The 26,729-nt window shown below is 45.8% G+C and overlaps 1 protein-coding gene across 1 annotated transcript; it reads left to right on the top strand.

Annotated features, from left to right (window-relative positions):
* Window positions 1-827: 827 nt before the first annotated feature.
* LOC142256319 (formyl peptide receptor 2-like) lies at window positions 828-9,181 on the top strand. Its single transcript, XM_075327945.1, has 5 exons — window positions 828-919; window positions 1,093-1,254; window positions 2,669-2,740; window positions 3,691-3,768; window positions 5,220-9,181. Exons 3-5 carry the CDS (start codon window positions 2,682-2,684, stop codon window positions 6,211-6,213), a joined length of 1,131 nt encoding a protein of 376 aa, XP_075184060.1. The 5' UTR covers window positions 828-919; window positions 1,093-1,254; window positions 2,669-2,681; the 3' UTR covers window positions 6,214-9,181.
* The last annotated feature ends 17,548 nt before the right edge of the window (window positions 9,182-26,729 follow it).

The raw sequence follows: 26,729 nt of genomic DNA, 5'->3' as shown, positions 1-26,729 counted from the left end.
AGGGTACTTAAAGCACCCTCCCCTGTAGGGAGGTGCCTGAGCAACTTCAGAATCTAATGAGTTCCTGTAACAGTTAGCCCGTTGTCAGGTCCCCGAAGCTATACTCATCCTGTACCCTGCCAGTTCCCGATCTGTCTTTGTGTATGTACCTGCTTTGTGTACCCATACTCCAGTACTTCCAAACACCTGTACCAGTTTTCCGCTACAGTACCAGAACCTGTCCTGCCTGCAGCAGAACCTTAACCCAGTCTTGACCAGTTGTCCTGTCTGAACACAAAACAAAAATCTGTCCAAGCCTGTACTAGCCATCCTCTCTGCACCTGAAACTGATCCTGTCATGTCTGATACTGTGTGTCTGTATCTGCATCCTGATCCCTGAGGTCTGCTGCTGCAGCCTAAGGACTACCCTGGAGTGGTGCCTGGTGTCTACTGGCAACCAAGGCAAACCTCACCACAAAAGAATCTGGTGAATACTTGGTAGGCACGCACTGCACCTCCAGGGTAAGCCCGACCCATGGCACAGTAGGTCCACACTCACATGTGTTAGAGGGACCCACATGCATTACACATGGCTGTTAGTTGTCAGATGCATATAACAAATGACAAAAATGACAAATGAAATGCTTCTGAGTTTATCATTGACTAAGCTAAAAGGTAAAAGAGACTTTTATTTAAAAAATGTATAAACAGATAAATATTTTAGTATTTTCCATATAATTTGGAAATATTGAAATTATTACTTAATGAATAATATAAAAACAATTATTCTGTACTTTGCTAATTGTTTGCACTTAGTGGAAGTGTCTGATGGATTTTGGGTGGAGAAGTGAATGTATATATACAGGAGCAATGCTGGTTATAGACAAAGGATCCGCGGCTCTCACTGACCACAGAGAAGGAATCCTGGAGGAGAAGGAAGGTAATGAAAGGAAATATGCCGGGATTCATTCTTTCATTTACACCTTTTTTGCTTGTTTTTTGTTGTGTTTCGCCTGCTCTTCATTTGTGCCTAATTCTTCTTTAATTTGCACTATTTTTTGTCTGTTTTATTTATGTTCACCTCATTTTTTTTATGTTTTTCAATGTTGTCAGAGCTTGGAACTTACAGATAGCTTGAGCTGATTCATCGATTTCGACTTTACCAAGGTTCTTCATTACTCCCCGGAATGGTTTATGTAATCAAATGATGAATGAAGCCCATTGATTTTATATTAATCAACCTAACAACAAAGAAGTGTTATTCCACATTCAAAAGTGAGTATGATATCATATATGCTAAGATCATTATCTATCTATCTATCTATCTATCTATCTATCTATCTATCTATCTTTCTATCTATCCCTCTATCTATCCCTCTATCTATCTATCCCTCTATCTATCTATCCCTCTATCCATCTATCTATCTAACTCTCTATCTATCCCTCTATCTATCTATCTATCTATCTATCTATCTATCTATCTATCTATCTATCTATCTATCTATCTATCTATCTATCTCCCTATCTATCCATCTATCTATCTAACTCTCTATCTATCCCTCTATCTATTCATCCATCTATCTATTAGGGTAGGAAGATTTATAGATTGAAAAATAGCTATGATATATATATTAGTTCACAGTGGATAAATAATTTAAGATAGACACAAATAGTGTTATATTTCATAGATTGATAATGCAGATAGCCTGATAAATAGCAAAATGATAGATAGATAGATAGATAAATAGAGGGAGAGATAGAGGGATAGATAGAAGGATAGATAGATAGATAGATAGATAGATAGATAGATGGATAGATAGAGGGATAAATAGATAGATAGAGAGATAGATAGATAGATAGATAGATAGATAGATAGATAGAGGGATAGATAGATAGATAGATAGATAGATAGATGGATAGATAGAGGGATAGAGGGATAGATAGATAGATAGATAGATAGAGGGATAAATAGATAGATAGAGAGATAGATAGATAGATAGATAGATAGATAGATAGATAGATAGATAGAGGGATAGATAGATAGATAGATAGATAGATAGATAGATAGATAGATAGATAGATAGATAGATAGATGGATAGATAGAGGGATAGAGGGATAGATAGATAGATAGAAAGATAGATAGATAGAGGGATAGATAGATAGATAGATAGATAGATAGATAGATAGATAGATAGATAGATAGATAGATAGAGGGATAGATAGATAGATAGATAGATAGATAGATAGATAGATAGATAGATAGATAGATAGATAGATGGATAGATAGAGGGATAAATAGATAGATAGAGGGATAGATAGATAGATAGATAGATAGATAGATAGATAGATAGATAGATAGATAGATAGATAGATAGATAGATAGAGGGATAGATAGAGGGATAGATAGAGGGATAGATAGATAGATAGATAGAGGGATAGATAGATAGAGGGATAGATAGATAGATAGATAGATAGATAGATAGATAGATAGATGGATAGATAGAGGGATAAATAGAGAGATAGAGAGATAGATAGATAGATAGACAGATGATAGGTAGATAGATAGATAGAGGGATAGATAGATAGATAGATAGAGGGATAGATAGATAGAGAGAGAGATAAATCAACACAGTGTTGATGAATAAGTTGAATAATATTTTTTTATTATTATTATTATTGTTCTTTTAGATTCAGACTCAGAATGGACGCTGCTGATTTTAACCTGACCTCACCTGAAATGATTCTGGATTCAGATAACCAGTAATTTATATATATATTCCTCATTTTTATACATTAGATTTCCGCTGCTCTCATGTACCGGTGTGCCTGGATAGGAAATTCCATTTTCAGATTCCAGTGATATGTATAATATTATTAATTCTGTTTCCCAGGATTCTATTTAATACTCAATAACAAAACCGTGTAACAGATTTTCTATAAAGGGATTATTTACTAGTTGGACACGCCCTTCTCACTCGCCATGTGCGCCCCATAAAAATAAAAAAGGGTATACTCACCTACGGTGCCAGCAATGTCGGCAGTCACATTCCCGGGGCCCATTTGACTTGTTATGACATGCAAGTCCCACATCCAGTCACCGCCACCTTCCTTCTCCCCGACTTCAGATCTTTAGGTAATTAACAGGAAGTGAGCACTGCTGCAGCCAATCACTTCCTGCTGATTGCCTAACCGTCTGTAGGCAAAGATAAAGGAAGCTGATGGTGGTGATTGTACATGAGACTTGCTTTTCATACCATTGTCACCTGGGACGTGTGTTTCAACATTGCTGGAACCACGCTCGCACTTGAGGTAGAGTATAGGCTTTTTTGTTTTTAAGAAGGTGCACAATGGGAATAAAAGGGGTTTTCCAAGTAGTGAACAACCCCTTTAATTGTAGGATCTTGCACATCTCTCACTTCGCTACAATGACTACTATTTCCAGGCTGTAGTTTATATTAAAAAAACTCTTTCTTTATTACAACATCCAACGCGTTTCAGAGACATGAACCGTCTCCTTCTTCAGGGAAAAAGAGAATGCATTCTCTTTTTCCCTGAAGAAGGAGACGGTTCATGTCTCTGAAACGCGTTGGTTGTTGTAATGAAGAAAGAGTTTTTTTAATATAAACTACAGCCTGGAAATAGTGGTCTCTTAGCGCGGCAAAAACCCGATTCTCATATATATGTGTACATATATATTTTTTTCTACCAAGTCTCCACGGGGCTGCTGCTGGAACCACGCGGACACTCATATGCTATACAACGGGTTGTGACTGGCACAACCGCTCCAGGTGAGTGTATCTTTATATATCTTTGCACGGTTAATACCGGGTAAAACCCTATTTGCGCCTTTTTCCCCCTTTCAGCAGTTCGCTACAATGACAGCATATTGAATTATGTATCCATTTCTCCTGTTTCGGGGGCTAAAGGAGAGCCACATATCTTATGAAAAATGCAGCAAATATGTAGTAATAAGACAGGATATGGAAAGGTCTATTATGTTTCAATACTTCTTGTATTTCCATTTCTTTTCATTATTAATATCCTGTATTGCAGTAAGTATATGGGGACATTATTGTATACATCCGTAGGGTAGTGTATTTCTTACAGCCGAAAAATTGTTATAAGTTTATGTTTTTAGTTTAATCAATTCAATATCAATTTTTTATTGTGAAAAATTGGTGTCTTTAATTAATCTTCTTAATAGTGTTGAGTGAGTCGTTAACTATTCGTACTCGCTATGCCATTAGTGAGTACTCTCCGCTACTCGCATATTCGTTATGAGTAGCGGGTGCCATGGAAATCAATGGGAAATACTCGAAAGTAACTTAAGAGTTGTACTTTTCATGCGAGTAGCGAATAGTATGGTTTTCGGGTTACTCGCTACTTAGTATTTCCCATTGACTTACATTGCACCTGCTACTCGTAATGAATATGCGAGTAGCGGAGAGTACTCGCTAACAGCATAGCCAGTACGAATAGTCAACCACTCGCTCAACACTACTTCTTAAGAAAATATACTAGACGTTAACAACAAAATATTTGTAGCTAAGGTAAGGACTATAATGCGCCACTTTTGTCTCACAGCTGTCCTCTAGATGAAGTTTAATTAGTTTCTCTTCCCGTGTCCAGCGATGAGTTTCCGCCAATGCTCCCATTGTCTGTTACCTGTAGAGATGAGCGAACCCGAGTTTTGATTCTGGAACCTAATACCAACTTAAAAAACAGAGATCGGGTTCAGAGTTTGGATGCTTTACCTGTGAACTTAACTTGCACGACCAATGCTATGTTCAGGTACGCTTGGTGCTCAGCCCTGTACGAGCCCTTGCAGTGTTTGAACGGCTCACTCTGGGGGTAACAACATCATGATTAGATGTAGTGTGTAACAAAAAGAAAATATGAAAAAACCTGGCCTCCCTCCCCCAGAGGTGATCCGCTTATGGCTGACTTATGCGGGTGGAGACTCAAACTGCCAATCAGTGATTACGAACCTCCTCGGGCCAAGTTCGGGCCAGTGTAGGTTTGGTTTGTTTGCTGATAGTGAACTGAACTTCCAACGGTTTGCTCATCTCTGCAGTGCTGGCATCAAAGTCCCTGTAACTTTCTATGGTGGGGAAATCTAGCACTCTAAGGGGATCTCAACTTTAAGCCATCCCCCGATTCTCCATGCATACCTCTGTATCTGTTTACAAAATTATAAATTCTTCCTGATCCTAATGTCTACCCTATCATGTCTTCTAAGGTCATGTTATGAATTCATCAACACAAGTAACACAACTTCTTACAACGGTTCTTATGATTTCATGTACATCCTACGTAAAGTTGCAATTACAATATTCAGCATTGTTTTTGCTCTCGGGATTATCGGTAATGGATTAGTCATCTGGATTGCCGGATTCAGGATGAAGAAGACGATCAGTGCCATGTGGTTCTTCCACCTGGCCATCGCGGACTTCCTGTGCTGTGCGTCTATTCCTCTGCCAATAGCAGAGTTCACTTCTTCTTCCACAGACTCAATAGTTATTTTTTGCAACTTGAACTTTTTTCTGTGTGGTCTGAATATGGCCGCCAGTATTCTTTTCTTGATCGCCATGAGTATTGACCGCTGGGTGTGCGTCATGTGGCCATTTTGGGCAAAAGTTCATAGAACATATAAACTAGTTAGACTCACTGCAGGAATAATTTGGTTGATTTCCTTCCTTGTGATTGGTTTTTGTATGCTTGCATCAAAATTTTTTTCATATCACATAGCTGAATGGTGTGTAATAGACGACAATCAACAACTCTCTTTTTGTAAGATTCCCTTTAGTAATCGGCTGCACAAATTAGTTATAATGTTTGTGATCCCTTTTCTCATCATCGTCACCTCTTATGTCACCATTTTCTTTAAACTTAGAAAAAGTAAGAGACCCCAGAGATCTCAGAGATCCTCCAGGATCATCACCGCTGTTATATTGGGCTATTTTATCTGCTGGTTTCCATTTTTCATCTTGCCACTTACACCCATCTATGATGAAGATAGCCTTCTATTCCATAGTATTTATACTATTGTTATCAGCCTGGCTTGTCTTAACAGTTGCATCAATCCAATCATTTATGTATTCATCGGCCAAGATTTCCAACAAGGTTTCCTCAGATCCATTCCCTTCAAGCTTGAAAAAGCTTTAGGTGACCATCCTAATGATGAATGCGTAGAACGACAGCCCTCTAAACCTACTCAAAGTACAGATGGTTAAAATATATTTTTTTCATCCAAACCTTAAAAAGTTTTCCGTATCCTAAATTGATGTATTATCATCTTACAATTCATTTAAATCAGTTTTGTTATAAAATCATAGAGTGAAAAATAGATGGTTATATTCTTGTTTTTATCATTATTTATGTAAAAAAGGTAATTCTTAATAGTCTTACTAGCTGTAATACCTGGCGTTGCCCGGGATAGTAACTGTCTCTATGTCTCTCTTTCTTTCTTTCTGTCCCTTTCCCTGTCTGTCTCTCTATCTCTTTCCCTGTTGGTCTGATTTTCTCCCTGTCTGTTTGTCTCTTTCCCTGTCTGTCTCTTTCCCTGTCTTTCCTTGTCTGTCTCTTTCCCTGTCTGTCTCTCTATCTCATTCCCTGTCTCTCTATCCCTTTCCCTGTCTGTCTATATCTCTTTCCCTATTGGTCTGATTTTTTCCTGTCTGTTTGTCTCTTTCCCTGTCTGTCTCTTTCCCTGTTTTTCCTTGTCTGTCTCTTTCCTGGTCTGTCTGTTTGTCTATGTATATCTGTGTCTTTCTGTCTCTTTGTCTGTCTGTCTCTTTTTCTGCATCTTTCCCTGTCTGTCTCTTTCTCTGTCTGTCTCTTTCCCAGTCTGTCTCTTTCCCTGTGTGTCTCTTTCCCTGTCTGTCTTTTTCCCTGTCTGTCTCTTTTCCTATCTCTTTTTCTGTCTGTCTCGGTGTCTGTCTCTTTCCCTGGCTGCATTGTGACACGCCAACATTCCATTCAAGGGTGTGGCTGCGCATTGTAACACGCCAACATTCTTTTACGTTCTGGCTGAATTCTGGCTCCAAGCTCCATTGACTTTAATGGAGGAAGGTTTTATGGCGATTGTTTGTAAAGCATGGGGTAAATTTCCCCTCAAAACATAGTCTATGACGGTTCTGGAGTCAAATGGGGCTTCTGTGCAAAATTTCATAATTGTTCATGCGACCGTGTGGACTCCTTTAGCAGACATACACACACACAAACACACACACACACTTACATTCACTCAGATTAATATAAGATTACTAGGGAAAGTGGATCAAGAAAAATTTGAATTTGCTTGGTTCCGCATTTTTCTTGGGAAATTAAACTTGTGGAGAAGTTTTTTAATCTCATATTTAATGTTGGTTATCAAGTCTCAGGATTTCTTGAGACCTTAGACCCATCCAGTCCTTGCTGCTCTTCTCAGCCATCACTGCTACCGGGACCTCTTACATTCAGCCAGGACTTCCACCTTTCATGACGCCCAGGAGGGCTCCGTACGAGTGTGTGGAAAGTCATGACATCAGCACATGCTTCAAGATTTTCTGGGCACATATGCAGAGCTGTTCCCAGGCCTATTGACACCCAGAACTCATAGCTCAGTGCAAGAGGCCTAGAGATTCCAGCACGAGTAATGAAGATGTGGCAATGACCAAATATTTGATAATGAATAATAAAAGGGACACATAAGTGAGTGTTAAGGTGATAATTATGTTTTTATTTATATTTTTGATGGCTCTTTTTGGTTTAGAAAAATTGCAGCCAACAGTTGGCATATTCCTGAATTTGCATGTTAGTTCCAATAGGTGGCACTAGAGTTTGTCTCCTTACTCCCTGAAGAGACAATTTCAATATTACCCGGAGGAGCATTGCAGCCTCACTATTGACAGCCAGATTAATTTGTCAGTCTCCACAAGGAGAAAAGTTTTCCCCTTTAGACACCAGTAGAGTTTCTAATACAGCCAGATCAGATCTCATACCTTGCACTGAGGAAGGACAATCATCCCGAAACACCGTGTCTGCAAATTGAGGTTCTCATCTTCCATAAATCCTAGGTCATATAAAAAGGCACATTAAAGGGCCACCGTTGAATGTTAGGATTGCCTTTTCCAATAGGTTGCACTTGAGTTTGTCTCCTTCCTCCCAGAAGAGACCATTTCAATTTGCATGAAAAAAAAAATCAAAATTTTGGTAAATTTGGATTTTTGTAAAAATTCAAGTAGAATTCAATTTCACTTCAATTTATTCTCTCATTTCTAACTATTACATTTAGATGTTCTAGTCAGCACATTGGTTTCCTAAACGTCCAAAAACAGAATAATTGCTTTATTTATTTTTAAGCTCCTTTATCTCTTAGAATCTTTTTCTAACATTCTCTGAAATGCGTTTGTCAAATTTAACTAAGCATGATATGACAGTCTTATCTTGATGTATTATTACAGTCCATCTATCTATCTATCTCTCTATCTATCCATCTATCTCTCTATCTATCCATCTATCCATCTATCCATCTATCCATCTATCTATCTATCTATCTATCTATCTCTCTATCTATCCCCCTATCTATCTATCCCTCTATCTATCTATCTATCCCTCTATCTATCTATCTATCCCTCTATCTATCTATCTATCCATCCCTCTATCTATCTATCTATCCCTCTATCTATCTATCCCTCTATCTATCTATCTATCTATCTATCCCTCTATCTATCTATCTATCTATCTATCTATCTATCTATCCCTCTATCTATCTATCTATCCATCCATCCATCCATCCATCCATCCATCTATCTATCTATCTATCTATCTATCTATCCCTCTATCTATCTATCTATCCATCTATCCATCTATCTATCTATCTATATATCTATCTATCTATCTACCCATCCAGTATCTAACTATCTATATATATTTCTATGTATCTATCTATAATCTATATACCGTATCTATTATCTATCGATCATTCGTCCATACCATCATCCATCCATTATTTATCTATTTGTTTATCTTCTTGTCTGTTACAATATATCTACATATATCTATATAAAATGTTTTCTTAAAGATACAGTAGAATACCAGTTTCATACATAATTTTAGAAAAAACCTACTCTATATTATTTCCATGTTTGCTATTATAATTTTTATCAATTTGTACATTTTTACCAAGTAGATTTTTACACTAAAATTTATTTTACTCGATTTCTGTCTATATTAATTCAATTGTTGTAATGATGTATCAATAAAACAAACCTTTAAGTTGTTAATTGTCATCATTTTATTAATCAAATGTTTAAACTAGAAAAAATGGGTAATGACGATTAGAGATGAGCGAAACCGTTCAATAAAGATTCACCAATTTCAAATTCGGTACGAGCCTTAGCATGTTGGTAACCCCAAGCACTTTCCCCAAATATCGTCAATCTTCTGTTTGTTCTTTTTTTTGCTCTCGCACACCATTCACTTTTCCAAAAATGCTTTTGTAATAACATTTTTTGCATTTGTATAGGATTATGGTGCTGTCTGATAAATGGAGGGATGTGTAAAATCAGTGAAGGGGTGGAGACTCGAGAAAATACTTTTGGCGTGCAACACTATTTTATTCATTGTGCGGTTTCAGAAGTTCTTTTAGTTCCATAGTTGTGTGGATTCAGAAGATCTTTTAGTTCCACAGTTGTGCGGTTCAGAAGATCTTTTAATTCCATAGTTGTGCGATTTCAGAAGATCTTTTAGTTCCGTAGTTGTGCGGTTCAGAAGATCTTTTAGTTCCATAGTTGTGCGGTTCAGAAGATCTTTTAGTTCCATAGTTGTGCGGTTTAGAAGATCTTTTAGTTCCATAGTTGTGCGGTTCTAAAGATCTTTTAGTTCCATAGTTGTGCGGTTTAGAAGATCTTTTAGTTCCATAGTTGTGCGGTTTAGAAGATCTTTTAGTTCCATAGTTGTGCGGTTTAGAAGATCTTTTAGTTCCATAGTTGTGCGGTTCAGAAGATCTTTTAGTTCCATAGTTGTGCGGTTCAGAAGATCTTTTAGTTCCATAGTTGTGCGGTTTAGAAGATCTTTTAGTTCCATAGTTGTGCGGTTTAGAAGATCTTTTAGTTCCATAGTTGTGCGGTTTAGAAGATCTTTTAGTTCCATAGTTGTGCGGTTCAGAAGATCTTTTAGTTCCATAGTTGTGCGGTTTAGAAGATCTTTTAGTTCCATAGTTGTGCGGTTTAGAAGATCTTTTAGTTCCATAGTTGTGCGGTTTAGAAGATCTTTTAGTTCCATAGTTGTGCGGTTCAAAAGATCTTTTAGTTCCATAGTTGTGCGGTTCAGAAGATCTTTTAGTTCCATAGTTGTGCGGTTTAGAAGATCTTTTAGTTCCATAGTTGTGCGGTTCAGAAGATCTTTTAGTTCCATAGTTGTGCGGTTCAAAAGAACTTTTAGTTCCATAGTTGTGTGGTTCAGAAGATCTTTTAGTTCCATAGTTGTGCAGTTCAGAAGATCTTTTAGTTTCATACTTGTGCGGTTCAGAAGATCTTTTAGTTCCATAGTTGTGCGGTTAACATGGGATCCAAGAAAAACATTGATATAGAGAGGGGACTGAATATTGTACCAAGCATGACAAATCACAATACATAACAGAACATGGAGCAAGGTACACAGACACTCCCAGCAGGGAATAATCCAATTCCAGCAGGAACTCCACACAGGCAAAATCACAAGAAAGTGAAAAAAGCAAAGCAAAGGTACAAGACCAACTTATCGGAGAGGAGTTCTGGTAGACACAGAGAACAGGGCTGGTTTCAGAATGTCCTTAGGACACACGACATAAAATTGAGCACCGGCAAGGAACAAAAGGAAGCTACATAGTTATATAGGCCCAAACCAAATTGTCTGATTGAAAATCCTACTCAGCATCAAGTTCCCACTAAGCAAGTCAGCTGCATTACCAGCACTGACCACAAGAGGGAGCCCCAAACTGGAATATAATTCAAATGTATTCATAACAGTTCGCACATGCAAGCTCCCTATTTCTTAAAGGAGCATTGTGCACTCCCTGCTAGGGTCCTCAGCCTACGGCTCAGAAGCACAGGGTACTTAAAGCACCCTACCATGAAGGGAGGGTCCTGAGCAACTTCAAAATCTAATGAGTTCCTGTTACAGTTAACTCATTTTTAGGTCCCCGAAGCTGTATTTGTCCTGTACCCTGCCAGTCCCTGAGCCTGCACCCGATCTGTCTGTGTGTATGTACCTGCTTTGTGTACCCATATTCCAGTACTTCCATACACCTGTACTAGTTGTCCACTACACTGCCTGAACCTGTCCTGCCTGCAGCAGAACCTTAACCCAGTCTTGACCAGTCATCCTGTCTGAACACAAACCCAAAATCTGTCCAAGTCCGCACTAACCATCCTATCTGTACATGCCACTGATCCTGGTCTGTCTGATACTCTGTGTCTGTATCTGAATCCTGACCCCTGAGGTCAGCTGCTGCCACCTAGGGACTGCCCTGAAGAGGTGGACAAATGAAATGCTTCTGAGTTTATCATTTTAAAAACTTGGCTAAAAGGTAAAAGAAACTTTTCTTTAAAAAATGTATAAACAGATTAATGTTTTAGTATTTTCCTTAAAATTTGGAAATCTATCTATCTATGTATCTATCCCTCTATCTATCTATCTATCTATCTATCTATCTATCTATCTATCTATCATCTATCTATCTATCCCTCTATCTATCTATCTATCTATCTATCCCTCTATCTATCTATCTATCTATCTATCTATCTATCTATCCCTCTATCTCTCTATCTATCTATCTATCTATCTATCTATCTATCCTTCTATCTATCTATCTATCTATCTATCTATATCTATCTATATCTATCTATCCCTCTATCTATCTATCTATCTATCATCTATCTATCTATCTATCCCTCTATCTATCTATCTATATATCATCTATCTATCTATCAAATCAAATCAAATAAGCTTTATTGGCAGGACCAAATACAAATTAGTTTTGACAAAGCAAGTGTACATTAGGGACTGGGGCTGTGGGGATGGTGGGTGGGAATTGTATGAAGGATGGATGGGGCACATCCAGGGTGGGGACTGTGGGGGCACTTCTAGGATGGGGGCTATGGAAGTCCATTGCTTATGATGGGGCATATCCAGGGTGGGGATTGGGGGGCCACATCTGGGATGGGGGGCTATGGAAGTCCATGACTTATCATAGTTCTCTTTCTCGAAGTCTATGACATTCGCTCACATACCGCGCTGCTTTCTCCACTGCGCTCTCTTCTTCCCCCAGCAGGATATATATTTTCTCTTCCTCCTTCATGGAGCTGAAATCCGGGAAGAGGTGGGAGAGTCTCCTGAAGTGAGTGCCCCTCACTGCTGAGTACTTGGTGCAGTGTAGCAGGAAGTGGGTTTCATCCTCCAGGGCCTCCAGGTCACAGTGTTGGCACAGTCTGTCCTCCCTGGGCTTGTAGCTCTGCTTCTGTCGGCCGGATTCGATGGCTAGACTGTGGGCACTGAGTCTATATCGGCTCAGGGTCCTGCGGTCTCTAAGATCTGGGAGTTTTTCCAGATATGGGGCCAGTCTGTAGTCTCTCTGTAGTCTCTGGTACGTGGTCAGTTTCTGTGAGGTGTTGATGTCGGTCCTCCAGTCATTGACATACCTCTCCTGGCCATCGTCTACCATCTTCCTGATTCTGGTTCTTGTCAGGCTGCTGTGATTGGTTATTTTGTCCAGTTGGGTTTGGGAGAGCTGTGCCAGGGGTCCTGGTTCATCTGGCCCACGTATATATATCAGAGCTTTGTGGTGATGGGAGCTTGGATTGCTACTCTGTAGATGAGCCTGAAATGATAGTGACCTCTTCAGAGCTGCTAGGTGTAGAGGGAATCTGCCCAGCTCAGCTCGACAGGCGCTGTTGGAGGTGCTTCGATGGACCTGGAGAAGGTGCTTACAGAATTCGATCTATCTATCTATATCTGTCGCGGGCGGAGGAGGGGACGCTGCGCTCTCCCACTGCTCGGGTCCGGCTGCTGCTGCTACTGCTGCTCGGTGGTGGCTCGAGCGGTGGGCCGGATCCCGGGGACTCGAGCGGCGTTCCTCGCCCGTGAGTGAAAAGGGGATTTGATTGTGGGGATTTGATATTGTCCGTGATGCCACCCACGGTTGTGGTGAGATTGGTGACACCACCGCTGCTCAGGACAGGGAACCCGGGAGCGATGACAGGGAGCAGCCTGGATGTTAGTTCTCCCCTCCGTGGGTAGGGGGTTGGTTGTCCCGGGGCCCGGTGAGGGGGTAGGAATGGATTGCAGGCGGGCTACGGGGCCTGGTGAGGTGCAGGGTTGCGGGGGCAGCGCTGTGCCGCACGGCACGGTGGTACTCACTCAGCCAATGATGAACACAGAGTTTCCGGTAAAACAAACGGCTGGATGGACGGGTCCCACAGACGGCTGCGGTGTTTCTCCTCCCGGCAGGTTGATGGTGACTGCCTTTCCCTGCACCTGTGTAGTATGTACAGTTCCAATGGGTTCCCACCGGTAACCCGCTCCCCAGCTTGGATATGTGCTGAAGGATCCCCTTTTGCCCGCAGGCTCTGGCCCTGGGAACTGTAGCCTTGGCGGTGACTGTGTTTCACTCTCTCGGTTGGACGGTTGCCTTCTGTCAGGACTTGGCTGCTGGGAAACCCAGGAGGTTCCCTTCGCTAACGGATTTGACAAATTGCACGGCGACTCCTAGCCTTGTCGGGGTCCGTAAGCCCCTGCCGGATGGTGCTGGCTTCTTTTTGCGTACCGGTCCGGTACCGCTGGGCCACCGCCCGTCCACGGTCCTTACGGCTAGCTCCAAAAGGCCTCTCCTGCAGACGGTCACCACCGTCTGCCAACCTTGCTGTTCTGTCCGGGCCACACACCCGGACCAACTTCAGATTCCTCAACAGCCACTTCACTTCTCAAAACTCCAAACTAATCTGAACTCTTTTCCCACCTCCAGGACTGTGTACTCCTCGGTGGGTGGGACAAACCGCCTGGCCCACCCCCTGGTTTGAACATCAGCCCCTGGAGGGAGGCAACAAGGGTTTTTGTTTGACTTAGGTGTGCCTGACCGGGGTGTGGGGTGTGTTGGTGTAGTGCTTGTGACGTCCTGGCATGTCCAGGGCGCCACATTCCCCCTTAGTAAAATGCAGACCGTCCGCGGGCTGCCCGTCCATCACTGGTTTTATTTTCACAACTGAAAAGATAAATGGTAAAACACATTAAAACATTTTGCAATTTTCCCACATCGGGAGGCACATACTTAAACGTTGCTAACGGTAACGGCTTCCGCTCTCTCCCACCCAAGCAACCTGGCCCTGATGCTGCCCCTAAGCAAATGGGCAGCACCCCTTGACCCCAGTCCCGCACAAGTTACCCAAGCGGGTTCTGTCCTTTTCAGGGGACCCACGTCCATGGGGAACCCCTGAAACCCCCGGAGGATCACCACCGGTTACGGTAGTGGCGGGCCTGGGCCATCACTTCCCTCCAGGCCCATCCTCCAAATCAGCCTCTCCGGAGGCGGTAACGGTAAAGCCATGAAACATTTTTATTTACATACCACAAGTTCGTAGTTGCCCTGCCAGTTCTCGGGCTTGTCCGTAGCAGTTTCTACACCTAACTTGTAAACAGTCCCCACGGGGACAACAGTTGCCGGCAACGACCGGTTCTAATCAAGGTTTGAAAATCAGGTAACATCTCGGTTAATTCTTTTCTTATCATTCTTTAAACTTTCAAAACGGTACTTTCAACACACACAGAGTCGGTGGTCCCAACGGGGACAACTTGCAACGGGACTCCGCTGCCATTACTCGGACTCTTCGGTGTCGGTCGGGGGAGGGGGCACGGTAGACACTCGGGCCTCTTGGCTGCCCCTCAGCTTTGCATCCAATGCGAACCACCCCCTCTCCCCACAGTGCCGGGTGTACTGTACTAGGTCTCCCGGCATTAGGTTGCGGCCCGGGTGTTCCTCCGGTAGGTGGGCGTTGACATCCCGCTGGGCTACAAAGACTTCGGCCTCCAGGCCCGGCTCGTAGATAAAGCTATAGCCCCGGCGGACATCAAACTGCCTCACCTGCCCTTCGTAGAGTGGGCCCCGGACACGGAAGGTTGCTTGACGGTGGCTTTCTTTTTCCCGGATCGTGCGGGCCACCAACTCCGCCTTCTTTCTCTCCCTTTCAGCGATCTCTGGGCCCAGCGGCGCTGGCTCCCTGTCCCAATACGGGCTGCTGCGAGCTCCGGCGCACGGGTCGGGCCCCGCGAGACCTTCTGAACACTGCCCACCACTGGCAATCTGGGTGGAAGGTCCCGCGGTGACTTGGCCTGGGGTGCTGCACTGCAGCGGCAACCCGGCGCAACCTCAGACGAGGTGTGGGGAATGTGCGCAGGGGTCCTCTTCCGCCGGGCCTCCTGCACGGAGCGGCCTGTCGGCTCCGGCTCGGGGGAAGTCTCCGCAGATACCTCCGGTTCAGGCTTCGGCACCTTCCACGGTAGCTGTTCTTGTCGATCACGGGCTCCGGCTGCAGGTCGATCCGCCTGGGCGGACGTGCGGGGTAGCGGGCCTAGTGGCGGGGGCGCGGTGGCCAATACGGGTAGCGAGGGAGGTAGCTGGGTAAGCGGGTATGGACCGGGTCCCTCGGCCATGATGACCAACCCACTAGGGGTACAGGGGCGTGGGTCACTCACCCTCCCTTCCGAAACTCCCTCTTCCTCGCGTCTCCGCACAGTCGCCACAACCTCCGCCATGTCGGCCTCCCACTCCTCCAGGAGGAGCTGCATTTTGACCTGCAGCCGTTGTTGGAGCTGAGCGGTCCGGACCTTCACCCACGCCACGATTCCAGGTGTGGGGGCTACGGTGCTGCGGGACGGCATAAACATGGCTCTGGCGGCCTCTTCCAGGAACCAGCAAAAAGATGGCCGCAGGGTCCTGGCGTCCCTGCTTTTATAGCTGCGGGCTACATGCGGCCAGACGCCATCAGTCCCCCTTAGTCTCTTTCTGGCTCCTCCTCTACAGGGGCGGGGTTTTGGCTTTCGCGCCTCCACTGCTCGAGGAGACGCTCGAGCGGGGATTTTTTGTGCCCAAGATGGCGGCTTCTCAAATTTTTCGTCCAGACACCTCCGGCGGTTACAAGGCGCACCTCTACCAGACGGCAGAGCGGTAAGATCCTGTTCGTGACGCCAAGTTGTCGCGGGCGGAGGAGGAAACGCTGCACTCTCCCACTGCTCGGGTCCGGCTGCTGCTGCTACTGCTGCTCGGTGGTGGCTCGAGCGGTGGACCGGATCCCGGGGACTCGAGCGGCGTTCCTCGCCCGTGAGTGAAAAGGGGATTTGATTGTGGGGATTTGGTATTGTCCGTGACGCCACCCATGGTTGTGTTGAGGTTGGTGACACCACCGCTGCTCTGGACGGGGATCCTGGGAGCGATCACAGGGAGCAGCCTGGATGTTAGTTCTCCCCTCCGTGGGTAGAGGGTTGGTTGTCTCGGGGCCCGGTGAGAGGGTAGGAATGGATTACAGGCGGGCTACGGGGCCTGGTGAGGTGCAGGGTTGCAGGGGCAGCGCTGTGCCGCACGGCACGGTGGTACTCACTCAGCCAATGATGAACACAGAGTCTCCGGTAAAACAAACGGCTGGATGGACGGGTCCCACAGACGGCTGCGGTGTTTCTCCTCCTGGCAGGTTGATGGTGACTGCCTTTCCCTGCACCTGTGTAGTATGTACGGTTCCAATGGGTTCCCACCGGTAACCCGCTCCCCAGCTTGGATATGTGCTGAAGGAGCCCCTTTTGCCCACAGGCTCTGGCCCTGGGAACTTTAGCCTTGGCGGTGACTGTGTTTCCCTCTCTCGGTTGGACGGTTGCCTTCTGTCGGGACTTGGCTGCTGGGAAACCCAGGAGGTTCCCTTCGCTAACGGATTTGACAAATTGCACGGCGACTCCTAGCCTTGTCGGGGTCCGTAAGCCCCTGCCGGATGGTGCTGGCTTCTCTTTGCGTACCGGTCCAGTACCGCCGGGCCACCGCCCGTCCACGGTCCTTACGGCTAGCTCCAAAAGGCCTCTCCTGCAGACGGTCACCACCATCTGCCAACCTTGCTGTTCCGTCCGGGCCACACACCCGGACCAACTTCAGACTCCTCAACAGTAGAGATGAGCGAACCGGTCCCGGTTCGGCTCGAGGCGGTTCGCCGAACGGGGGGTCTGGCTCGAGTTCGGCTCGTCGAACGTTCGACGAACCGAACTCGAGCCCATAGGAAACAATGGCAGGCAATCACAAACACAGTAAAACACCTAGAAAACACCCTCAAAGGTGTCCAAAAGGTGACAAACAACTCACAACACAACACAAACACATGGGAAAGTGACAAGGACATGTACTCATGCGAAAACAAAACAGCTGGACAAGGAAAAAGAGGAGGACACACAGATATAGGCATGGCACGCCCTTCTAAAGTCATGTAAAACACCGCAAGGTGACTCCAAGCGGAGTCTCCCTTTTTTCCAAAAATTGGGCCCCACACACCCACCCCTTCAGTGGCAGCAGTTGTGCCCCAGTTGTACACTTCACAGCTAGATTTGCATCAAGCACATTCAAAAATACGCCATTCTTATCCGTCCCCAGGATGACACCGGGGTAGGTAGCAAAGTCTTTCCTGATCCCAGCTCTGTTCATCTTGGCTTCTTTTAAAAACACAGCAAGCAAGGGTTACTCCAAGCGGAGTCTCCCTTTTTTCCAAAAATTGGGCCCCACACACACCCACCCCTTCAGTGGCAGCAGTTGTGCCCCAGTTGTACACTTCACAGCTAGATTTGCATCAAGCACATTCAAAAATACGCCATTCTTATCCGTCCCCAGGATGACACCGGGGTAGGTAGCAAAGTCTTTCCTGATCCCAGCTCTGTTCATCTTGGCTTCTTTTAAAAACACAGCAAGCAAGGGTTACTCCAAGCGGAGTCTCCCTTTTTTCCAAAAATTGGGCCCCACACACACCCACCCCTTCAGTGGCAGCAGTTGTGCCCCAGTTGTACACTTCACAGCTAGATTTGCATCAAGCACATTCAAAAATACGCTATTCTTAGCCGTCCCCAGGATGACACCGGGGTAGGTAGCAAAGTCTTTGCTGACCCATGACTTGTTCATCTTGGCTTCTTTTAAAAACAATGTAAGCAAGGGTTACTCCAAGCGGAGTCTCCCTTTTTTCCAAAAATTGGGCCACACAGACACCCACCCCATCAGTGGCAGCACTTGGGCCCTAGTTGCAAACAGGATGTTTTGATTTGCATCAAGCACATTCAAAAATACGCTATTCTTAGCCGTCCCCAGGATGACACCGGGGTAGGTAGCAAAGTCTTTCCTGATCCCAGCTCTGTTCATCTTGGCTTCTTTTAAAAACACAGCAAGCAAGGGTTACTCCAAGCGGAGTCTCCCTTTTTTCCAAAAATTGGGCCACACAGACACCCACCCCATCAGTGGCAGCACTTGGGCCCTAGTTGCAAACAGGATGTTTTGATTTGCATCAAGCACATTCAAAAATACGCTATTCTTAGCCGTCCACAGGATGACACCGGGGTAGGTAGCAAAGTCTTTCCTGATCCCAGCTCTGTTCATCTTGGCTTCTTTTAAAAACACAGCAAGCAAGGGTTACTCCAAGCGGAGTCTCCCTTTTTTCCAAAAATTGGGCCACACAGACACCCACCCCATCAGTGGCAGCACTTGGGCCCTAGTTGCAAACAGGATGTTTTGATTTGCATCAAGCACATTCAAAAATACGCTATTCTTAGCCGTCCACAGGATGACACCGGGGTAGGTAGCAAAGTCTTTCCTGATCCCAGCTCTGTTCATCTTGGCTTCTTTTAAAAACACAGCAAGCAAGGGTTACTCCAAGCGGAGTCTCCCTTTTTTCCAAAAATTGGGCCACACAGACACCCACCCCATCAGTGGCAGCACTTGGGCCCTAGTTGCAAACAGGATGTTTTGATTTGCATCAAGCACATTCAAAAATACGCTATTCTTAGCCGTCCCCAGGATGACACTGGGGTAGGTAGCAAAGTCTTTGCTGACCCATGACTTGTTCATCTTGGCTTCTTTTAAAAACAATGTAAGCAAGGGTTACTCCAAGCGGAGTCTCCCCTTTTTTCCAAAAATTGGGCCCCACACACACCCACCCATTCAGTGGCAGCAGTTGTGCCCCAGTTGTACACTTCACAGCTAGATTTGCATCAAGCACATTCAAAAATACGCCATTCTTATCCGTCCCCAGGATGACACCGGGGTAGGTAGCAAAGTCTTTCCTGATCCCAGCTCTGTTCATCTTGGCTTCTTTTAAAAACACAGCAAGCAAGGGTTACTCCAAGCGGAGTCTCCCTTTTTTCCAAAAATTGGGCCACACAGACAACCACCACATCAGTGGCAGCACTTGGGCCCTAGTTGCAAACAGGATGTTTTGATTTGCATCAAGCACATTCAAAAATACGCTATTCTTAGCCGTCCCCAGGATGACACCGGGGTAGGTAGCAAAGTCTTTCCTGATCCCAGCTCTGTTCATCTTGGCTTCTTTTAAAAACACAGCAAGCAAGGGTTACTCCAAGCGGAGTCTCCCTTTTTTCCAAAAATTGGGCCCCACACACACCCACCCCTTCAGTGGCAGCAGTTGTGCCCCAGTTGTACACTTCACAGCTAGATTTGCATCAAGCACATTCAAAAATACGCTATTCTTAACCGTCCCCAGGATGACACCGGGGTAGGTAGCAAAGTCTTTCCTGATCCCAGCTCTGTTCATCTTGGCTTCTTTTAAAAACACAGCAAGCAAGGGTTACTCCAAGCGGAGTCTCCCTTTTTTCCAAAAATTGGGCCACACAGACACCCACCACATCAGTGGCAGCACTTGGGCCCTAGTTGCAAACAGGATGTTTTGATTTGCATCAAGCACATTCAAAAATACGCTATTCTTAGCCGTCCACAGGATGACACCGGGGTAGGTAGCAAAGTCTTTGCTGACCCATGACTTGTTCATCTTGGCTTCTTTTAAAAACAATGTAAGCAAGGGTTACTCCAAGCGGAGTCTCCCTTTTTTCCAAAAATTGGGCCACACAGACACCCACCCCATCAGTGGCAGCACTTGGGCCCTAGTTGCAAACAGGATGTTTTGATTTGCATCAAGCACATTCAAAAATACGCTATTCTTAGCCGTCCCCAGGATGACACCGGGGTAGGTAGCAAAGTCTTTCCTGATCCCAGCTCTGTTCATCTTGGCTTCTTTTAAAAACACAGCAAGCAAGGGTTACTCCAAGCGGAGTCTCCCTTTTTTCCAAAAATTGGGCCACACAGACACCCACCCCATCAGTGGCAGCACTTGGGCCCTAGTTGCAAACAGGATGTTTTGATTTGCATCAAGCACATTCAAAAATACGCTATTCTTAGCCGTCCACAGGATGACACCGGGGTAGGTAGCAAAGTCTTTCCTGATCCCAGCTCTGTTCATCTTGGCTTCTTTTAAAAACACAGCAAGCAAGGGTTACTCCAAGCGGAGTCTCCCTTTTTTCCAAAAATTGGGCCACACAGACACCCACCCCATCAGTGGCAGCACTTGGGCCCTAGTTGCAAACAGGATGTTTTGATTTGCATCAAGCACATTCAAAAATACGCTATTCTTAGCCGTCCACAGGATGACACCGGGGTAGGTAGCAAAGTCTTTCCTGATCCCAGCTCTGTTCATCTTGGCTTCTTTTAAAAACACAGCAAGCAAGGGTTACTCCAAGCGGAGTCTCCCTTTTTTCCAAAAATTGGGCCACACAGACACCCACCCCATCAGTGGCAGCACTTGGGCCCTAGTTGCAAACAGGATGTTTTGATTTGCATCAAGCACATTCAAAAATACGCTATTCTTAGCCGTCCCCAGGATGACACTGGGGTAGGTAGCAAAGTCTTTGCTGACCCATGACTTGTTCATCTTGGCTTCTTTTAAAAACAATGTAAGCAAGGGTTACTCCAAGCGGAGTCTCCCCTTTTTTCCAAAAATTGGGCCCCACACACACCCACCCATTCAGTGGCAGCAGTTGTGCCCCAGTTGTACACTTCACAGCTAGATTTGCATCAAGCACATTCAAAAATACGCCATTCTTATCCGTCCCCAGGATGACACCGGGGTAGGTAGCAAAGTCTTTCCTGATCCCAGCTCTGTTCATCTTGGCTTCTTTTAAAAACACAGCAAGCAAGGGTTACTCCAAGCGGAGTCTCCCTTTTTTCCAAAAATTGGGCCACACAGACAACCACCACATCAGTGGCAGCACTTGGGCCCTAGTTGCAAACAGGATGTTTTGATTTGCATCAAGCACATTCAAAAATACGCTATTCTTAGCCGTCCCCAGGATGACACCGGGGTAGGTAGCAAAGTCTTTCCTGATCCCAGCTCTGTTCATCTTGGCTTCTTTTAAAAACACAGCAAGCAAGGGTTACTCCAAGCGGAGTCTCCCTTTTTTCCAAAAATTGGGCCCCACACACACCCACCCCTTCAGTGGCAGCAGTTGTGCCCCAGTTGTACACTTCACAGCTAGATTTGCATCAAGCACATTCAAAAATACGCTATTCTTAACCGTCCCCAGGATGACACCGGGGTAGGTAGCAAAGTCTTTCCTGATCCCAGCTCTGTTCATCTTGGCTTCTTTTAAAAACACAGCAAGCAAGGGTTACTCCAAGCGGAGTCTCCCTTTTTTCCAAAAATTGGGCCACACAGACACCCACCACATCAGTGGCAGCACTTGGGCCCTAGTTGCAAACAGGATGTTTTGATTTGCATCAAGCACATTCAAAAATACGCTATTCTTAGCCGTCCACAGGATGACACCGGGGTAGGTAGCAAAGTCTTTGCTGACCCATGACTTGTTCATCTTGGCTTCTTTTAAAAACAATGTAAGCAAGGGTTACTCCAAGCGGAGTCTCCCTTTTTTCCAAAAATTGGGCCACACAGACACCCACCCCATCAGTGGCAGCACTTGGGCCCTAGTTGCAAACAGGATGTTTTGATTTGCATCAAGCACATTCAAAAATACGCTATTCTTAGCCGTCCCCAGGATGACACCGGGGTAGGTAGCAAAGTCTTTCCTGATCCCAGCTCTGTTCATCTTGGCTTCTTTTAAAAACACAGCAAGCAAGGGTTACTCCAAGCGGAGTCTCCCTTTTTTCCAAAAATTGGGCCACACAGACACCCACCCCATCAGTGGCAGCACTTGGGCCCTAGTTGCAAACAGGATGTTTTGATTTGCATCAAGCACATTCAAAAATACGCTATTCTTAGCCGTCCACAGGATGACACCGGGGTAGGTAGCAAAGTCTTTCCTGATCCCAGCTCTGTTCATCTTGGCTTCTTTTAAAAACACAGCAAGCAAGGGTTACTCCAAGCGGAGTCTCCCTTTTTTCCAAAAATTGGGCCCCACACACACCCACCCCTTCAGTGGCAGCAGTTGTGCCCCAGTTGTACACTTCACAGCTAGATTTGCATCAAGCACATTCAAAAATACGCTATTCTTAACCGTCCCCAGGATGACACCGGGGTAGGTAGCAAAGTCTTTCCTGATCCCAGCTCTGTTCATCTTGGCTTCTTTTAAAAACACAGCAAGCAAGGGTTACTCCAAGCGGAGTCTCCCTTTTTTCCAAAAATTGGGCCACACAGACACCCACCACATCAGTGGCAGCACTTGGGCCCTAGTTGCAAACAGGATGTTTTGATTTGCATCAAGCACATTCAAAAATACGCTATTCTTAGCCGTCCCCAGGATGACACCGGGGTAGGTAGCAAAGTCTTTGCTGACCCATGACTTGTTCATCTTGGCTTCTTTTAAAAACAATGTAAGCAAGGGTTACTCCAAGCGGAGTCTCCCTTTTTTCCAAAAATTGGGCCACACAGACACCCACCCCATCAGTGGCAGCACTTGGGCCCTAGTTGCAAACAGGATGTTTTGATTTGCATCAAGCACATTCAAAAATACGCTATTCTTAGCCGTCCACAGGATGACACCGGGGTAGGTAGCAAAGTCTTTCCTGATCCCAGCTCTGTTCATCTTGGCTTCTTTTAAAAACACAGCAAGCAAGGGTTACTCCAAGCGGAGTCTCCCTTTTTTCCAAAAATTGGGCCACACAGACACCCACCCCATCAGTGGCAGCACTTGGGCCCTAGTTGCAAACAGGATGTTTTGATTTGCATCAAGCACATTCCAAATCCACAAGCATTTACTCTCCCCAGGATGACACAGGGGTAGTAAATTCCTTCTGGATCCATGACTTGTTCATTTTGATGAACGTCAGTCTGTCCACATTGTCACTGGACAGACGCGTGCGCTTATCTGTCAGCACACACCCAGCAGCACTGAATACACGTTCAGAGACAACGCTGGCAGCTGGACACGACAAAATCTCCAAGGCGTAAGTTGCGAGCTCTGGCCATTTTTGTAGGTTTGAAGCCCAAAAGGAGCAAGGCTCCAGTTGCACAGTCATGGCATCGATGTTCATTTGGAGATACTCCTGTATCATCCTCTCCAGCCGTTGACTATGTGTCAGACTTGTTGTCTCTGGTGGCCTTGCAAAAGAGGGTCTAAAAAAATTATGAAAAGATTCCATAAAATTGCTGTTACCGGCACCAGAAAAGGTCCTACTGGTACGGGTAGACTGTTGAAGATGACGAGACCGTCCCATGTTTGTCAAGTTACAACTGGGAGATTCACTCCCTGCACCTGCACGGTTGTTTGGTGGAAAAGCCGAGCTAAGATCTAGTAACAGCTTCTGCTGATACTCCTGCATACGTGCGTCCCTTTCTATGGCTGGAATTATGTCACAAAATTTGGACTTGTACCGGGGATCTAATAGTGTGGCAATCCAGTAGTCATCATCACTTCTAATTTTGACAATACGACTGTCATGTTGGAGGTAGTGCAACAAAAAGGCACTCATGTGTCTTGCGCAGCCATGCGGACCAAGTCCATGCTGTGTTTGTGGCATAGAGGTGCTACCCGTTCTTTCTTCCTCTGACATCTGACCCCAACCTCTTTCAACTGAAATTTGACCAAGGTCTCCCTCATCCGCTGAGTCTTCCATGTCCATGGACAGTTCGTCCTCCATTTCTTCATGTTCTCCTGCACCTTGCTCAACATTTCGCCTGCTACTATGCGCCCTTGTCGATCCCTGTCCCCCATGGTCCCATGCCTGCTGCGTTGGTGATGATGAACGTCTGGACCTTCGTGATGTTGTTGTCCCTTGCGCATATGAATCCTCCTGTAGTTCCTCCCCTTCATGTTGTCCCACCCCCTGACTCCGAATAGTGTTTAGCGTGTGCTCCAGCATGTAAATGACTGGAATCGTCATGCTGATAATGGCGTTGTCAGAGCTAAACATATTCGTCGCCATGTCGAAACTGTGCAGAAGGGTGCATAGGTCCTTGATCTGAGACCACTCCATCAGGGTGATCTGCCCCACCTCTGCATCTCGTTGGCCCAGGCTATACGTCATGACGTATTGCACCAGGGCTCTGCGGTGCTGCCACAGTCGCTGTAACATGTGTAGAGTTGAATTCCAGCGTGTCGCCACATCGCATTTCAGGCGATGAACCGGCAGGCCGAAAGACTTCTGGAGCGATGCAAGTCGCTCTGCTGCGGCGCTTGAACGGCGGAAGTGAGCTGACAGTTTTCGTGCCCTGTTCAGAAGGCCATCTAGGCCGGGATAGTGTGTTAAAAATTGCTGCACGACAAGGTTCAACACGTGAGCCATACAAGGTACGTGTGTCACCTTGCCCAGGCGAAGTGCCGCACCCAGGTTTGCAGCATTGTCGCACACGGCCTTACCAGGCTGCAGTTTGAGTGGAGACAACCATTTATTAAACTCGGACCGCAAAGCTGACCACAACTCCTCAGCTGTGTGACTCTTATTACCAAGACATGTCAAGCTAAAGACCGCCTGATGCCGTTGCGCTCTGCTGCCAGCATAGTAATGAGGGGTGCGTGATTCCTTCTGCGCAGTGAGAACGCTGGTGGCCTGACCAGGCAGGCTTGGGGCGGAGGTGGAGGACCCAGATGAGGTGGAGGATGCAGAAGCAGTGGCGGAACTTGGACAGACAGAGGATTGACACACAAGTCGTGGGGACGGCAAGACTTGTGCAGCAGACCCTTCACCATCTATCACCATAGTTACCCAGTGCCCAGTCAGCGACATGTAACGTCCCTGTCCATGCTTACTGGTCCAAGTATCGGTGGTGAAATGCACCCGTTCACACACAGAGTTTCTCAAGGAAGCGGTGATGTTGTGTGCGACATGCTGGTGTAGCGCGGGCACACCTTTCTTAGAGAAGTAGTGGCGACTAGGCATCTGGTACTGGGGCACAGCGACAGACATAAGGTCTCTAAAATCCTGTGTGTCCACTAGGCGGAAAGGCAGCATTTCGGTAGCCAACAGCTTACAGAGGGATAGAGTCAACCTCTTAGCTTTGTCATGGGTCGGAGGAAGTGGCCTTTTATTTGACCACATCTGAGGGACAGAGATCTGGCTGCTGTGTGTAGACGGTGTTGAGTAGGGTGTCCCTTGAAAAATGCAGGTTTGTGAGGAAAGTGCAGGCGGAGACATGATGTTGCCTTCATCCAACGTTGGTGCTATCGATGTCTGAGAGAGCTGTACACACTCACTTGTTTCCCCTTCCAAACCAACTGACGACCTTACAAGCAAACTGCCTGTTGCGGTTACAGTGGTGGAAGTTTTGCGTGGAAAAACAGGTGTGGCAGCTGTCCCCACAGTCCTAGAAGATGAAGAGCGCGCAGATGCAGTGGAAGGGGCGGGCGGTGGATGGTTCGCTCCGCTAGGCCGCATTGCAGCACGGTGAGCTTCCCACCGGGACTTATGATATTTATTCATGTGACGATTCATGGAAGAAGTTGTCAAACTGCTGAGCTTTTGACCTCTACTAAGAGAATCATGACAAATGTTACATATCACATGAGTTGGGCGATCTTTTTCGATGTGAAAAAAGGACCAGGCTAGGCAAGGCTTAGAGGCCATGCGACCTGTTGATCCACCCCGAATAATGCTCATAGGCAGAGTGGTGGCTGAGGATGCAGTTGTAGACGTGCTACCAGTGCTCCGACTCTGTCCAGGAAGGCGCAAGGTAACTTCGTCGTCGGTTGCATCCTCCTCCACCGCCTCTGTTGACCTCCTCGAGTGCCTGACTGGGGGTTGACAGTAGGTGGGATCTAGAACGTCATCATCAATTGTTGTGTTTGCACTCCCCTCCCCCTCAGACCGAGCCTCTTCTTGCCCTGACGGAATATTTAAGTTGTCATCCCAATCGGGTATCTGCGTCTCATCTTCATCAGTATGTTCCTCATTGTCTATAACCACAGGTGTTACAGTTTGTGACAAAGGGTCAACATTATGCTCAGAAACTTGGTCCTCACGGCCTGAATCTGAGTCACAAAGGTTCTGGGCATCACTGCAGACCATTTCCTGTTCTGTACTCACTGTAGCTTGGGAGCAGACCTCTGATTCCCAGGCTATAGTGTGACTGAACAGCTCTGCAGACTCAGCCATCTCAGTTCCACCATACTGTGCAGGGCTGATGGAGACTTCAGAGCTGGGAGAAAGCAAGTTTGATTGGGATGACAACTCAGAGGACTGGTGTTTTTTGGATGCGGTACTTGAAGTGGCAGAGAGGGCACTTGTTGGACCACTTGAGATCCATTCAAGCATTTTCCTTTTTTG

Source organism: Anomaloglossus baeobatrachus, chromosome 11 (genome assembly GCF_048569485.1).
Source record: "Anomaloglossus baeobatrachus isolate aAnoBae1 chromosome 11, aAnoBae1.hap1, whole genome shotgun sequence".
NCBI classification, from domain to species: Eukaryota; Metazoa; Chordata; class Amphibia; order Anura; family Aromobatidae; genus Anomaloglossus; species Anomaloglossus baeobatrachus.
Note: the sequence above shows the minus strand (reverse complement) of the source record. Positions and strands in the feature narration are given on the sequence as shown.